This window comes from Diplotaxodon limnothrissa, linkage group LG7 (genome assembly GCF_057381915.1).
Source record: "Diplotaxodon limnothrissa isolate DT_005_m linkage group LG7, D_limnothrissa_male_GT1.1, whole genome shotgun sequence".
Lineage (NCBI taxonomy): Eukaryota > Metazoa > Chordata > Actinopteri > Cichliformes > Cichlidae > Diplotaxodon > Diplotaxodon limnothrissa.
Genome location: NC_140602.1, coordinates 33,786,044 through 33,803,780, shown reverse-complemented (window position 1 = coordinate 33,803,780; position 17,737 = coordinate 33,786,044). Strand labels below are relative to the sequence as shown.

Here is a 17,737-nt window from a genome sequence, read left to right as displayed (position 1 = left end):
TTGCCCTGTGAAAAGAAAAAGTGTGTTCACTTTGCTGTCTGTCTTCCAAACCACTCTCCACAGTTAATGACTGGTTTATACTTGAAGCATACAAATCAGACAGGTAACCAGCTGCAGGTGCACAACAGATGCTTCTAAAAACATTCACTTTTGATGCCAGCCAAAAGCTGATGAAGACCAGCAATTAAACACTGCCACTTTGTCGACCTTCAGTCTACTTATTACAAAGTGCTTAACAAAGTAACACAACACTGCTGGCGCACCCATCCAAAACATCAGCGAAACTAAACTTACAGACCATTTACACATCTATGTCTGACATCCAGTTACAACAAGTCAAAGTCAGCTTTTGCAGCTGGACGTGCAATAATGATAAATGTGAAGATGGTCCCAATTTGCGATAATATTGTGACTGAAATATGTTTAAAGTGTATAAAAATGAAATTAGCTAGTACTGGTCAGTTGATCTGAAAATTAGTTATAAATGCAGAATGATAGAATGCATTACACATGGAGAGGCCATGTGCTGAAGAAATACATGAAGTATTAGTTATTAGACAACCTACTGTACTGCCCATGCCATGGCTGACCAAAAGGAAGCTCTCTTACATGGGATTTAATGGTGTGAATGCCATATTATAAACCAAAGCAAGAGCTTTATGTAAGGACTCAGTAAGAAAGGCTTGGAGACCTGTTAGTGACCATCTGACAACAAGTCGCTACAGAAAAATGTGTATTCCCTGACTGAAATTGGTTACAAAGAGGTTGTTGCAACAGAAACCTCCTTACATTACCTTAGTTGCCATGGTCACCGTTAGCCAGCATGAAAGGTGAACAACTGCCATCAAGGTAAAGTTGTGCCTGACCACTGCAACAAACGCATTTCAAAAGTTTACTATGAAGAAAGATGGTCTCAGTTACCAGGTTGTTACCAGCAGAGATGTGCAGTAACGCATTACTTTTTTTGAGTTACTATTGCAAAAAAGGTAATTAGATTACTGTTACTTTCCCGTAAGCACGCTGCATTACTGCGTTACTAAAACCGTAATTTTTTTGCGAAAATGTCTCATGACAGTGACGTAAGCGAGTGCGACGTTCGTGGCAACAGCTGTGTGCAGATCAACAATGGATAATATAACGAGTGCGGGAGAGAGTATGAGCGTGCAGCGTTTAAAGCGTGGAAGTACTGACCTTACTTTGAGTTTGACTCCGTAAAAAGTGACAAAAACATTAGTGTCCGCTGCTCACTGCGTGGGAAGAAAACTTCTTTTTACAGTGAAAAAAGCACCAAATACGCTGCCGCTGGAATGTGAAATTCACAGAGAAACTGCCGGATCCTTCCACAGACCGCTGCGGCACACCTGCACCAGGGCAAACCTCCGCCTGCCCCGCTCCTGCTTTACAGGTGAAAATAGAGCAACAGGACCGCTGAGTCTTTGATTTTATTTATTTTCTGCTGTGTTTTACTTGCATCTATTTGAAAGAGTGAGTGTAAACACAAAAAATATTTTATTTTCTGTGCTGGAATGTGCAGAAAATAGGTTTAAATGTTAAACAAATTTCTTCCAGTCAGAGAATGTTGCATATAATTTAATGTTTGCTTGATGCATAACGTTAAAAGATTAAAACTAATAAAACAAGTTTTAAAAAGAGATTTTTCCATTTGATTACATTTTGTATGATGGATTATGTAGAAAAAGTAGAATTGGGCTGAAAGATCTATCGCTTTATTACCTATTTAGGGGATAAATCATGTTTTAAAAAGTAACTAAGTAACTAATTACTTTTTTCAAGTAACTTGACCAACACTGGTTATCAGGTGCACTTTTCACAGTTTTACTACTAAGCAACTAAGCTAGCAACTGCCAGCAACCTCCTGAAACCATTAATCAAACAGTTTGCTTAATAAACTCTGGGAAAGGAGGCAGGAGGTCCCTGACTGGTCTCTAGGCCTAAGTGATGGGGCTTTGGCAAAAAATCCACAGCAACCTCCAGCAACAACTCGCAAATGGTGAGGAAATATACATTTTTATCTCAGACCAGTGGTCGGCAACTAGTCTCTAAGCCTGCGTAACTGAAGCCTAAACCTTACAGGTGACTTTGGTGCTTAAACTGAACCAAACACCAAGCCCAGAAGAAAATGCTTTCAGCACAAGTCTCACACATGAGTTTGCATTGTTCTTTTTTGAACTGGAAACACCACCGGATGGTAAGAACCAATGACCATTGGAAAACTAGCTCACAATGACAGAAACTGTTCCTACCTTGAAACAAAAATCTGATCGAAACACAGTCAAATAAACTCAAACTAAAGCTTTAGAATTCAGTTTAGCAAGAGAAAATTATTCTATTTTAACCAGAAGCACTGGATCAGTTCGCATCTGCATACATTTTCACTGACAATAACCAAAGCAAGCCTAAACAACAAGTTAGCTGCAACTCCTCACCTCTCAACTACCCAACAAAGTTAGCTTGAACTCACACAAAAAGTCTGGATTATCAGCTTATCTCACCAAGTCACCAGAAACAGAGGATCTGGATCTCCTCTTTTAATCCATTTCTGCTGAAAGCAAAGCCCAAAACACAGAAACAAATTTTAAAAAAAATGTTAACTGGACCAAGCTCAGTGGCAACTGAGAAAAGCAAGACTACTCTAAACTTAAGATCTCAGCCCAGCCCCTAACCTTTCAGTGTCGTCTTCGGGGAAAACATATGGAGCTCCGACTCGGTAGCGAGCCGGCCCGTCGAAGCAAGCGGCACGTCAATCTCCTGAGCTTTGAGAAAAAGAAAAAGCACACAAATCCATGCCGAGTACTTACAGGCGCTAACCTTGAAATCACTGCCATTATTGGCAGAGTCATTATTAGCATTAGAAAAGCAAATGGGGCTAATAATATTTGCCATTATGGCTAAAAACGCCTATTAATCCCTAATCCGCACCACAATTAAGAGCATGGTTGGGTGTTTTTGTGAGTCGTTCTGCATCGCCTTGCCGGGGAAATGAGACAATTTAACAGCCTCAGAGGCAGAGAGAAGGTGGGAGGGTGAGGTATTGAGCGACTGGCTCCTGCTCTCCATCTCTATTTTGAAAGCGACCAGCCGGGGTGTTTTTGAGTGACGGGCGTAACGGAGGCAGATTTGACTGAATAAAGACAAGAGGGTGGTGGTGGGGGCGTCACTCGCCGCGCTGAAGCGCGTTATCTGTCTCGGTACAAGTGCATCAAATCAAACGGGAGAGGGGATATTATTAAAGCAACCCCCTTTTTTCTCCGCTGTGAACTGTGACTTAATAAGCTATGCCAATTAGGAGAACAAAAATCAGGCATGCCATCGGGGCTGTATCTGCCCTTGCCCAAATTTCTCTGCTAATGCGTGAAGCTCACTGGCAAAGGCGACAGAGCTGCTGCGTTTTTTTTCTTCTTCTGTTTGTCTTTGGTTTTGACAGGAAAAGAAAGAAGACACTGGGGTGGAAGGTGGGACAAAAATAAAACGGGATAAAGCTTACTGATTTGGCGATCATTCAAAGAGATGATGTTTTTAAAGGAGGAACGCTGATGTTTTTCTCCCCCCAACAAATCTAATGAAAAGAGAAACATCAACCAGCTATGGATTTGTTCTTCTCAAAAGTATTGTTTGTATATTTACATTGGAATATCTTATTTCTCGGTGCCATCTAGCTCAGGAGCTGTCCAAAATGTCATACAAACCCAACAGTAAGCCACACTGCGGTGGCTGTTTTTGGCTCATATTTAAGGAAGATTTGCTTTCAGCCTCAGACTGTTTCATTTGAATCTTCTTTAGAACCATGAGCATGTGCAACTACATGGTTTAGAGTAAACATTGTTTAAAAACTACAGTACAGTACTTTACAGTGTTTTAGGAATATATACCAAAACATGTATAAACTCATGTGGAGGTTCTGATGTTGGCTTTGAGTGGCCTGGTCCACTCCAGGAAATCCAGGAAATAACAGTAACCTCTTAACCCATAACATTAGTGATGTCATGTATTCTGCTGGCACCACAGAAAGCAACACAGTTCTTCTCCACCCTCCTGGTGACCAGGCCGATGAGTCCTGCCTCTCTGAAGAGGTCAGAAAAGGTTTACAATAAACCCATTAAAAGAAAAGAAAAAAGACAGTTTGCTGGTTTTCTGATGAAGTCAAGCAACACAACCTGTGAGTATTCCTTAAATAAAAGCACACAGCAAGTGAAATTAGCCCATTAATAATTAAAATACTGACGATGATGATGAAATGATAAAGGACAGGACACCAATCCCAGTCTTGGTTTGAGTCACTCCAGCACCAAACTTCAAAATGTGTCTTCTTTCTGTCTGTCTGTCTTATACTTCCTTGTTTCAGTTCTTTGCTAACCTTTACTATCTTTAATTTCTTCATATCCCTTCCCTTTTCCTTTTCCCATTGTTTCCTTTCACTGATTCATCAGTTCCCTCCTTCCTCGTGTTAGTCTTTTCTTAAACGCCTTTAGTAGTATCGTTCCTCTCTTATTCCTCACTCTTTTCCTTCTTGCTATAGTTATGCCTTCTTGTCCCTTTTCGTATTTCCTGTGTTTCTTTTGACATTTACCATCTAATTTTGTTCTTTTTGTCCATCATTCACTCACCATTAAATTCTTACTTTTTTTAATCAGTTCTCCATTAACCCTTTATATTCCATTTCCTTTGTTTCTTGCTTCCTTTCAACTTTTCAACTTTTTTCGGTTCTTTCTTTCATGTTACGTCCCTCTAAAATTTCTCCCTCATTCTCTCCGTTTCATTGTTACCCCTTCCTCTCCTACTTCTCCATTAGCTCCGCTCCATCCCTTGTTTACTTTCCTTACTACACAATTTCTTTGAGTTTTTATTACTTGCGTAACTTTTCATTTCTTATTTCATCTTAATTTGATTTTATTTCTGTGTCCAATTATTTAAAATTCCTCTTATTCTGTTCTTTCCTTCTTTTGTTTCTTCCTTACTTCCTTCTTTCCTTCCTCTGTCACCTTTGTTTCTTTCTGCTTCCAGGAAACACTTCCTTCATCTCTCAGTGCCAACTTTAAGACACATGACAGCAGGGTTGATGGTTGGCCCTCACACTGCCAAACCTCTCTTTCCTCCCACCCCCACCCTCCATGGTCCCAACTACACACATAAACACCTGCCCACACATATTTGCTTGTTCAGACAGACAATTCAAAAATCAATGCCTCAAATCTCTTGCACTCATTTTTTTTCCAATGCTCAACCTTCGTTTTGCTGAGGACACACACATTTACACGCTCTCGCTCGCTCACACACACACACACACATCTCGGTCGCCTTCCAACACCACTGACAGGGAGACAAACAGCGGATCTGAGAGGTTACAACGGCTTTTTTTTTTTAAAGAAAAAAAAAAAGAGGAAAACACCAAAACCAGCCAAGACCTGAAATAGACGAGTGGTGGCAGCGGCGGTGGTTTTGACAGGCAGAGTGAAGCCGCTCACTGAACGGCTTCATCCAGGAGGAGATTAGAAACACACACACACACACACCGAGTTTGAAGTGTGCATTATCTTTCCAGGGATGATCCCAAAATAAACAACAACAACAACGGCGAAATCTCTCAATAATTAAAACGCCTAATCCACTTCCTGGTTGGTGATGACCGTGGGCTGAGCATGTCAGCCGAGACTGTGCGGTGTTCATGTTTAGATGCTTTTGTGTTTTAAGGTGAATTTATGGGCAGAAATACAAGGGCTTACACGGAGAGGTACATTCACAGCTTTGTGTGAAGGCTGTCATTTCAGAGTTCAATCTTTACATAAAGACATGGTTGGGAAAATGTCACTCCTTATCCTCAAAAGCATCAGATAAACCAAATCCTACAAAATATTTTTAGCCCTCTGCCTCGTCTCACTGAGACGTTATTTTTATATTCAACACCTCCAGGCTCTTCTTACATCCAAACTTTCCTTCACCACCTATTTTCTACAGGACGGGCTACTTTCTTTAGTTAGGATATATAGGAATTTAAACACAAAGACATGTGTTAGTGGAAATGTGAATTACTGTGGAGCAGTGCCCACAGAACCAAAGATCAAAAACTGTACTGAAAGCAGGTACTGCTCGGTGATCAGTGGTCCATTTAATTCTCAAACTAAAGTAAAATTTCACATCAGGGTACAATTAAACGATGCCCTAAAAAGGCTTGGAAGAGATCCTTTTCATATGTCTTTTCTAAGTAAGTGAGTGTAAATCAGCTTGCTAACTAACAGCAGGTTGAATGTAGCAACATTCACCTTGCTGAGTCTTGTCCTGTCAGAGGTTTCTTCCTGTTAAAGGGGAGTTATTCCTTTCCACTGTTGCCCAACTGCTTGCTCAGAGACGGTTGTCTGACTGTTGGGATTTTCTCTATATTACTGTAGAGTCTTTTTTTTTTTAAACAAGGATGCCGACACTTGGCATCTGCTAATCTGCTAATATACAGGTCAATCTCATGTGCCACCGTCCTAAGATAACAGCCAAGCTAACATTAAATCAGCTCAAGTGAAAAAACAACCAATACTGGGTACACTTAGCTCAACAAAACATCATCTCAATTCAACGTAACCTTTGAAAAGAACAAAATCCGTCACCTAGGGCGATCGTGGCTCAAGAGTTGGGAGTTCGCCTTGTAATCGGAAGGTTGCCGGTTCGAGCCCCGGCTCGGACAGTCTCAGTCGTTGGGTCCTTGGGCAAGACACTTCACCCGTTGCCTACTGGTTGGTTGTCAGTGGGCTCGGTGGCGCCAGTGTCCGGCAGCCTCGCCTCTGTCAGTGCGCCCCAGGGTGGCTGTGGCTACAATGTAGCTGCCATCACCAGTGTGTGAATGGGTGGATGACTGGATGTGTAAAGCGCTTTGGGGTCCTTAGGGACTAGTAAAGCGCTATACAAATACAAGCCATTTTACCATTTACCTACTTTTCGTGCAAATACCTGTGTCCTTACAATATTATGGAAAACCAGTGCTTTTATTACATGTTCTTTACACTGGAACCTATGCAGCACGTTTTTTAGAGTACCAAGGGTCTACAGAGAAATTTATGAGCAGCAGAAAGGTTTGCATTAACTTGTAATGCTTTGTCAAAAGGTGATAAATGTTATTGGGTTATTATGCTCAGCATATTGAAAATGTTTAAACTATTGTGAGCTAAGTTATGCGAGACTATTGCATCATTTGGTCTATGAGGGTACCCATAGAGCAGGATATAATAAGGTGATAAGATGATGTTGTATCCATTCATTTATATATGCACAAATGTTTTCTTGATTGACATTTCTAAACTTATCAGGATCATTCATTAGTATGGCTACCAAAGCTCTGAGTCATACTACTGGCCTTTTAAGTCATGTTTTTCCCGATTTTCAGAAAACGTGACCTGACCCCTGACTGCGAGGTGGAGATTACTGAGATTTGAACTCATCTGAGATTCTTAGTAGATGCACCTATGGCACCAATTTGACATTGATGCATTCACAAACTTAGGTGTCCACGTCCCCTGACCTTTGACCCAGCAGGGTGACAAAAATGTCCCATCAATTTTTTATGGCAGAGAAGTAAAGAAACTGATTGAAAATTAGCTAATAGAAATCTTAATTTCCTAAAGTCTAACTTTAGGTAGGCCTACTTACTGGCTGTGTGAAGAAACACAAAGTTCTCTTTTTATGAAACATCAAGAATTTGTACGATCAAAGTTTGAAATCATCATTTATGTGACTTTAACTGGAAGAGTATAAACAGCTTAAGGTATGCATTTACAAACAGAAGTAAATACTTTACAGGACTGAGCATGAACACAAAACTTCAAATGTATGAAAGTGCATCATTCAAAGCAGAGTAACTCCTGTCAGTCTACAGTGAATGGACCCCATTCCATGTCAGCACGTCCCAGCCTATGGCCTCAACCCAGCCTTTGGAAACCGCTCCTCTCATGGTTGTGTAGGTCTATAGAGTTCTAATTAGCTGCATTCACAAACAGCACCAGGCTCATCAAAATGCCGAGGCCTGCAAAAAGCCACAGCAGGGGTGAGCAGAGCGCGCGCGCACGTGTGTGTACACGAGGATATTTAGATGTGTGTATATGGGAAACACAGTGTGATTTGTATAGTAGGGTAAGCGTATGCGCGTGTGACTCCACGGTGTGTTCCTGTATCAAAAGAAAAAGAAAAAAAACAACAACAATCCTAATATGAAGATACACTTTGAGGCAGTAAACCTAAGGCCTAAAAAACGCTACAAATTCACTTTTTTTTTCTTTTGCCAAAAATCGTAACATTTGTCGTCCTCCCTCGCATTTGTATGCACGGCACAGGAGCAAACAACATCACCGAAACCGCGGAGCACAAACAACAACAACCACACAACGAAGCAGTAAACAAAGAAGATGCTTCGCCATCTCTCTGTATTCCAGCCAACTAACAAAATGGCTTCCGAACGCCGTTTAGAGGCAAATAACAGGAGCGGGAGCAACAGAAAGGACCCGGCTGTTTTCTGTGAAGACCTTCCAGAAAACACTTTAAACAGAAAGTATCCTACTGGTATGGTGGCTGAAGGCTGATTAATAAACACTGCAGATGCTGCCGAACATACACCAGACATACCGCAATGCAATCCTGTGAAACACATGAGGAAAATGCACCCAAACATACAATGTGATCTCAAAGCAAAGAACGATGCATCCAACCACAGAGGTGGCAAAAGGTGGAGAGCGTGTGCTTATTAACATGAATGCACCTCACTGAGTAATGCAAATTTGTTTTACGTACCCATTGCAAATGTTATCAACATACAGTATAAGATGCACAGGACAGCATCTGCCTTCTTTTTTCATCCTTTCACTTCATTGGCTGAACCAGAACAGAAGCATAGCAGGCACTTCCAAGGATACTATTACAATTAATTACAGCACCTCAGTAACATTATTTTTCATGAAGATAACTGATAAAATCATGGAGCAAATATGTTTTTACATATGTGCATGTCAGCCTATGTGATCAAAAGTCTCAACCATTCCAAAGGCTGAAGCTGTTTCAAAACTGCTAAACAAAAAAAGAGAAGAAGAGTAATGCTGAAGAAGATGTCTGGTAACAAAAATAATAGCTTTGCTCATTTAACAGGGTAATGGCTAACCACAAAGGAGCAGAAATGAATGGATGAATCATTTTCATGGAAAACAGCTACAGTACAAGTTTATTGCCCTAATCTGCTTTCAGTCTTAGATCTGGCCAGAATGGGTCTTAGATATCCCCAGGAGGCAATTTCAATAAGTGGATTTCAGCCCTTTCTGAATATATCTTGGATACATTAAGACCACCCGTCCATCTATCTATCTATCTATCTATCTATCTATCTATCTATCTATCTATCTTTCTACTTTTCATTAGCAGAAGGAGCTGCACAAGAGGGCAACAGTCCACGCAAAGATAGCTAGACCTCCTTTGGACCTGATCACCTCCTCCTCTTCTGGTGGTACACCGAGGTATTCCTGCGACAGATCAGGCCCAGGGTCTCCTCATGGTTGGACGTACCTGAAACATCTCACCTAGGAGCCCAGGAGGCATCCTGCTCAGATGTCCGTATCTCTAAGGGTCATCCCAGACACACATTGAAAAAAGCTCACTTTTCATACAATGGGTGGGGTACCAATGTAGATTGCCAGTAAATCAAGAACTTTGACTTCATGCTCAGCTCAGAAAGGATCCAATCCAATAATCTCCAGCTCCATTCTTCCCATACATATGAAAAAACAAACAAACAAGCAATCCTGAATACAAAAAAACAAAGAGCAAAACAGATATAATAAGAACCAAGTGACAAATTCAATAAATGACTGGACTATACTTACACTGTAATCTCTAACTTAAAACGCTAAGCTGGCTAACTGTGGCCATGCCCCCCAAAAGACACAACCTACAGCTAACACAATGTGAGAAGTCATATGTAACAGTGGTAAAACTGGCAAACTGGGACAGAATACACAATATTTTGCTTTTTCAATTTTCTCTTTTAATTCTGCACCTCACTAAAGTCAAGTTGACAGTCGATCAAGTCCAGAGTTATTAGCATGGGAACATTTAAACGAATATACTAAATTAAAGTAGGCCATGTTGGTCCAGCAGTTTTACTGTTGTCTTCTTTTAGTAATGCTGAGCTCTAAGATGCATGGCATACGCTGCTTTGAAGCATCTAATAAACCTTTGTGGAAGGACTGAGACTGATTATTGTTCCAAATAAATGAGTCTCTGCGTGGAGGTTGATATTCCTGACTGCCTGTCATCAGCGGATCACCATAAATCTAAGAGGCTGAATTAACTTTAGGATGACAGAATAGTATTACTACTTAATCAAAACTTTAGCACTACTTTAACATAAATCAACTGCTAACTTAACGGTTCAGTTAACACATTTTTTGCATAATTTAATTTCGCCAGTTTTCTGGTTTAACTCCTTGAAAATTAAACTCTGTGATAAGTGCAATAGCTGAGCAGTGCTACAAGGTGATGCTTCTTTCATTTTTTTTTTTTTTTTTTTTGTGTCGGGGAATAGTGGAGAGGTTTACACACTAGAAAATGTAGCTGTGGTGACCTGGCATTTTATGGCTGATGTTCAGTACAGGTAAATGTGTGGAAGTGTGCCAGCGTGGAAGTCCACATTCCCTAGGTCAGCATGGTGTTACTAGCACCATACAAGTTGCAGGTTGTGCAACTGATCATTTAATAAACATGTGTTATCACCTCATGCTTTTTCATGTAGTGGCTAAAAGGTATCTATCGATCAGTTTGAAACAAAAAAGTAATGGGTGGTTTGTATTTACTTCTCTGAGCGTATATATGCAGGGGGTTAGGGATGATGCACAGCAGACACATCACTGAGGATATATTGGCAGTCGCCCATTAATGAACTGACGCTGGCTGAGTGAAAAACTTTTAAATAACACCCAACCCTCTGAAGTACTTCCTACTAAGAATATAACTGCCTGGCTGGATGAATGAATCAATAACATGACATACCTAAAGACTCACTGACTCACTCTCTGACCAGTTTACAACCTCGCTGATGCACTCAGTGACTGTGTGCCATATTTAATCACTGACCTGCTGAATGAATGAAACACAGACTCCTTAACAAAAGTGAATAAATGGTTGATTGAATGAATTAAAACACTTTATCAGACTGAACTGAGGGTAAAAGCCAGACACAACATTATGAATCAGCATTATCAATATCCACATTTTCAAGTTGGAGCCACCACATTCCACCGCTGACGAAGCCAAACCGTGCCTGTTTGACACAAACACTACCAGCACGTAGCAAAACAAAGCAAACTGATCTCCACAACACAGGAAGGAAAGAACGACTGCGGCAAACCAGAAAAACAGGAAGTGTCCTTCAGGAATGAACCTGAGCAGCTGAAACACAGATGGGACCCCCCTCCCAAAAAAGTCAGAAAAATTACATCACCGTTTATCCAAGATTGGCATTCATATACTTATATAATGTGAAATAAAGCAGCAATAAAAATAAAATTCAATATTGTGAGTTAACTCGAGAATTATCTACTTCCTCTTTTTTGAATAATGTTAAAAACAACAATGTCCCCGGATTCAAGAAACTGGGTGATTTGTTTTTTGTTGTTTAAATAAAATACATAATACGGAGACCATTTTTCTACAAACAATGTAGGAAAGTATTATGAGACAGATTTAAGGATATTCAAAGTCATATAATCAAACCAAGCAATGTTATTGTTTGTACACAATACGAGTAATGTAAAAATATAAACAGTATGAGTAAGCTGTGTTCTTAAATCGTCAAGCCAAATCTCATTTGGCTTTCAAGTCCGCTTGAAATATAAAGTAACCCACAATGCAACACAGCATAAAAACCAAAAACTGCATATCCACGTATTGAACACTGTTACCCACATTAGAAAATTCAAACAGCAAACAAAGCAGCAGTGAGCAGGTGTAAGAGGAAGGAGAGGAGGAGGCTGAGGAAAAGAGCAGAAGAAGAAGGAGAAAAAGAAGAAAAAGAAGATGATGAAGTGAGGGAGGAAAAACAAAAAAAGAGAAAGCTGACGTACTTGAGCCGGAGAAATGTCCGCTCCCCAGGGAGGTTGGCCCGTTCTTTCCACTGCTAACAGGAGGGGAAAACATCTACAAGACAAACAGAGTGCACATTACCTCCGAGAGCACTGACACTGCACACAGCAAGACACATCTCTACAGAAACGTCAATGCAGCTACATGTGAAAAGCTTCATTCCAAAACGCCAATCCAACATTTGGCTGAGAGCTGTCAGCCCCTCATCTCATTATGGTCTTATTAGGAAATGTCATAAATTTAATGGTAACATGTACTCCCCCCCCCCTTTTTTTTTTCTCCATAGGGTATACTGTCTGTTTTTTAAATGCATGATGTCTTGTTTTGGAAGGAATCTTTGTGTGGATGTTACCAAGGAAAGTGTCCAAAGTGACTAGGGCTGGGTATTGGTTGATTTAATACTAATAAGATACATCTGTTCAAGTGCCAAACACTTGACTTTGAGAAATGCCCCATTTGTTTTTCAAGAAGTCAAAGTTGTCACAGAAGTTCTCATTGCTATACAAGAACTTCAGGAACTCTGTAAGGAAAATTAAACCAATGTATGCATCTTTCCAAGAATTTTATGCCGTTTGTTTTGTTTTTTAAGGAAAAAAAAGATGCAGTTTTGCAAAACAATTTTGTAACTAACTGGTATGTCCAGGGTCATATCCCAGGAGAGGTCAAGGAAGTTAAATGTCAAGATCCAAAACAATGCCAAGAAATTTATAGTCAAGTCCCAAGTGAAGACAAACAAGTCCCAGGTCACGCATGTGCACATATGGGCAACAACACCCATATCAAGACTAACATGTCCAAGTCAAGTCCTACATCAAGACTGGCAGGTAAATCCAGGGTCATGTTTAAATCCAACAAAGGTCAAGTGTAAAGCTCCAGTAAGTCAAAAGACCCAAATCGATGCAATCATAGTCATGTCCCAAGTAAAGACAAGCAAGGTCTAAGTCCTGTCCATGAGAAGATAAGCAAGTCCAGGGCAAGTGCACTCGAACAAATGAAAAATCATATCCCAAATCAAGAGCAATATGTTATGAATTATTTTGTGAAACGGTCGAGTCCTTCATCAAAATGTGCAAGTTCCAGGGGTCAAAGGTCATGTTCCAAAAAGTTAAAAGCCAAGTCCCAATGCAAGGTCAAAAGATCCCAGAGTTAAGATGAGTAAGGGTCAAGTCCTGCAGAGAAGATATTTCACATCATAACAAACATGTCAACAGTCCAATGTTGAGACAGGCAAGTTCCTAATCATGAGAAGATGACGTAAGTCCAACAAGTGAAAACTCAAATCCCAAATCCAGTCCTTCATCAAAACATGAAAGTTCCAAGTCATGGGAAGAGGGGAGTCCAGAAGTCAGTATCTTAAATCAAAGTTCCCACTCCAAGTCCAGATCAAGTCCCTAACGTTCAAGTCCTTTAGAGAGTAACATTTTTAAATATATAGAAATTTAGAGAACCAATGCAAGTGTAAATTTTAGAAGAAAATTGAACTCAAAGTAATCCTGTCTTTATGCACTTTTATATAAGAAAAAATAAATTATTTGCAGTCAACCTCAGGAGAGGTACAAGAAAATGTAATGTTCTTAGGTATCATGCTGATTGAATTTTATTGGCTGCTGTAAAATAATTAAATAATTCAAAATAAAATCATCTACAGAATGATGTCATATCCTAATTTAAAAAGGGAATCAAAGGCACTGATATTAAAAGTAAAATTCAATGTACAAGTTTTTATTTTGGAGTTTTAGTCAAGAAATCAGATTCCTGACTTTGGTCAGCACCTCTTGATGCAAGGTTTTGGCCCTTCTCTGTTTTCCACTTGATGCTATGGACACATTTAGGTCTGCACTCAATCCTAATCAGAGAATCCCAGCTCAGAGCTAAACACTGAAATGAAGACTTGGTGTTCCAAAACACTGTGGGATTATTTTTGTGAAGCGGAGAGAAATCAAATTCCTCTTTCAGCATCTGTGAAAAATAAACAGGACCACTTATATCGCCTGCTCACCTTGGTGAAAAATATGTTTTCATTCTAAAGTGTCACTTTTGCCAAATGTTGGATGGCTTATTTTGGAATGAAACACTTCATATCTACTTCATATCTGACTTAAACATATGAGATAATCATCAGAACTAGTCACCATCTGCTCTACACATCTACAGGAAAATCAAGCCCACGTTAAGACAGACTGAAGCTGAATACTGATTCCTGCCGTGCTTCGAGATGAGCTACTGTAAAGCTTTACAACAGAACACTTCACGCTATCAAAGTGAGACATCTGACCCTCACAGATAACCCCTCTGGATGAACATCAGGCCCGTGTGTTGGCATGGTTGACCGCAAACACACTCCGAGCTTCACACTTACAGACGGTACAAGACTGTACTAAGTCAAGGCGTTCGAGAGGCTTTTGGTTTTATTTCAGATCAACCAGAATTCTGATAAATTAAACCCTGACCCAAAGCAGCGAACACTTGATCCATCACTGTTCTTAATGCTGCTTGCTGGGCCTGGAAGTGCGTCTGCCGAACAAGGAGGTTGCTTGCTTGTGTATTCAATCTCTCTCACAGCTGCGACAAATAAAGAGGGAAAACAAGCGTTGGGGAGATAAACGATCTAACTCGGACTATTAGCGGGTCTATCGATATCCCAGTCTAACTGCTTTGAGCTGCTGGTGTCAGCTTGTGGGCGTGTAAGGACAGATGATTGAATAAATTAATGTTCAGTCTGCGTTTATAATGAGCGGAGACACATTTTAGCTGCTGCTGCCCTCCTTTGTTTGAATTTTTTTTTTCAAATTAAGACGGGCTGATTGACATATCTTAAAAACCTGTTCAGTTTTTAAACCAGGGAAAATGCCTTTAATATTAATGCATTATCTCTTAAGGACAATAATTATTTTTCTACTTTTGTGCATAATTTAACTTCTGATTGAACTTTTCGGCATTTTGCACCTATGATATAATATCTAAACAACCTTTTATACCATTTATAATATAACCCGGCTTACTAGATATAATAGCACTATGAAGAATATTTGTATCACAGCAGCATCTCCTTGCCATTGGAATTATAAATCAATTTACTGAGTCTATTTTATTTTATTTTATTTAATCAAATATATCATTTAAAATATTCAGTTAACCATTGTACAGGATTAAAATTTGTAAAATAATTTGAGCCTTTTATTTTGCTTCTTTTTAAATATATGCCACTATTCCCAAAGTAATTGAATATGTTGTGTGTGCCACTAAACTGGAAATTAGTCGTGATTTCCGTCGACTTTGGGCACTTCTTATTCTTCTACATGGACTTTAACGATAGTTCTGCTGTAAACATGGTAAATAGAGACCTACTTAGCTAAGAGAGTGTGTGTTCTATAATTACAATTTTTCTATAGACATATTCTGATGTGTGTATGAAGTTATTAAATCTAAAAAAAATGCAACAGGGGTTAACTTGTATGAGTTGATGCACAAGTTCTTATCAACATGTTGCACTCAAATAATAAAAAAGGGTAGTGCATTACAAGACACTAATGTGTAGGTTGCATGGCTCTAACAACATATTTTCTAGCAGGCCTCAGCTGTGCATTCAGTCAGTCATGAGGCACACTATCTTCTCTTTGGCATTTCATTCCTGTAAAAATGTATATTTTATGATATATTTCTCATCAAAAATTATTTGTAGCACACTCCTGTTAAGTCACTTGCATGCACAGGCCATGGCTGTGATATTATGCTTTTACAGTATTAAAATTAATATAATAACTCACAACATTGCAGGTAAATTCTATTTGCATGTCATGCAGCATCACTGTACCCATGTCCCTAATACTATTATGATATTATGATACCATTATGTTCATGCTGCTTCTCAACGTTTCATAACCGGATTAATGTAAGTCAGTTTTTTCCCCTCTCATCATTTAGGGGTGTTTCTGATTTTTTTTCCCCCCTCTTCCTCCTCCTCTTCAGACCAAAGTTGCTCCCAGAGGAGGAGAGGCGCAGAGAAAACATGGGCGAGAGCGGGGACTCTATTTCCTGTCCGTCAAGTTCACCACTCAGGCTGTTCTCTTTAAAAACACACGCACACTTTCAAACCCAATCGCGGGTTTGGACATTTAACAGCAATGCTGCAGGAATATTTACACTGCGGGGACAAAGTATGACACATTTCCCTCTCCTCGGCTGGCTGTCTAGCTGTCTGTCATGCAGGTTCATGATTCAACATCGAGCCTTTTTCTTTTTTCTTTTTTTTTTATTTGCATGAAATATTCTGTACGAAACGGTGCAGAGTGCATGGAGCAGCCTAGAAAGTCACATAGAAAAAAGGAAAAACATTTACTAAATCCTATCATGGGTAGAAAGATAAAAAATAATAACAACAACAACAATAATCAGGCTACACATGAAGGAAAAAATGACTTAAAATGAGATATACTACCATGGATGTTGGGAACATTTTCAAATCGCTGTTTCGCATCTATAAGACAACAAAATTACTAATGCAGCATCACAATTCTCTGCACACACAAGCAAAAAAATTAAACAACACAAAACCAACAATATGCACTGACTTTCTGCAAGTTACTCTACATAAACACACAACTTTTTGTGCAAATAGTTAAAAGACTGAGTGAAGGCTAAAATATGCAGGCTGGGCTATGTGCCGTGCAACTCATACATTAAAAATGTAAACAGTGGTGGATGTAAAGCCTACAGAACGCCTTTATTCTCCTCTACGGCTTGTTCTCACATGATACCTGTCATTTTATTCATATTAGCGATAAGAGAAGAAGGTGGATTTCCTTACCGCGCTGAAATCCAGTAAGTCACTCAGTTCCTTGTCTGTTCCCAAAGCTGCCATCCGCTGTTGATGATGCATTTTAGCAAAATCGCACGGACCTAAAACATGGAAACAAATGGAGAGACAGATAGATAGAAGAGGATGGGTAGACAGATTGATAGATGGAGAGATAGAAAGGACGGGGAGAAGAGAGGAGGAAGACCTCGGCTTTTTTGCGCACCGCTCCGCTCCCGGATCGCTTTTCCTCCACAGCGAAATAAATCCAGTAAAACAACCTCAAAGCCTCGAAGCAAATCTAGTTTTCTTTCATCCTCGGAGTAAGGGTTCAGTCCCGGGTTCCTGGTTTTGGCAGCAGGAAATAAATCGCAAGAAGAAGAAAAAAAACTGACAGGAAATAAAAGAAGGGGGGCGACAGAACGGGAGTCTTTTCGCGTGTGTTTCAGTGTTTCCCCTGCCAAACAAGTCCGACCTCCCCGCGCTAACACGCAGTTTGTCCGCCGCGGCTGACTGTCAGGCTCGCATACGATATAAATAAATAACACTTTGTGTCTCAGGAAGGAAGAATATCACCTCCGAAATGTGTAGTGTTTGTTCTGCGTGTGTGTGTCTGTGCGTTTGTTTTGCGTCAGCGGAAGAGTCCAGGCAGGCTGAGCGCTCCTCCTGACCGGGCTGACGGTGCCCTCCGCTCGGCTGCCGGTGCTGAAGATCCCCCGGTAAGCAGGACGGATCCCATGTGCGTCTGGCACAGCTTCGGCGCGATAAATGTGATCGTGCGGCCACCTAGCTTACAGTCTCGTTTAACACCACTGAGCCGAG

General features: G+C 40.1%; 1 protein-coding gene across 4 annotated transcripts in view; it reads right to left on the bottom strand.

Annotated features, from left to right (window-relative positions):
- Positions 1–17,442, bottom strand: part of tcf4 (transcription factor 4) — a 255,612-nt gene extending 238,170 nt beyond the window's left edge. For 2 of the 4 annotated variants that reach the window (XM_085359623.1, XM_085359624.1), the window contains exons 1-4: positions 17,124–17,160; positions 16,928–17,019; positions 16,559–16,597; positions 12,102–12,174 (exon numbers count right to left, since the gene is read on the bottom strand). In XM_085359623.1, the coding sequence (XP_085215749.1) occupies positions 12,102–12,174; positions 16,559–16,597; positions 16,928–16,999 (184 nt within the window). In that variant the 5' untranslated portion in view covers positions 17,000–17,019; positions 17,124–17,160. Of the gene's footprint in view, positions 1–12,101; positions 12,175–16,558; positions 16,598–16,927; positions 17,020–17,123 lie in introns of all 4 variants that reach the window. The other 2 variants (XM_085359625.1, XM_085359626.1) reach the window with 2 other exon arrangements.
- Positions 17,443–17,737: the final 295 nt, after the last annotated feature.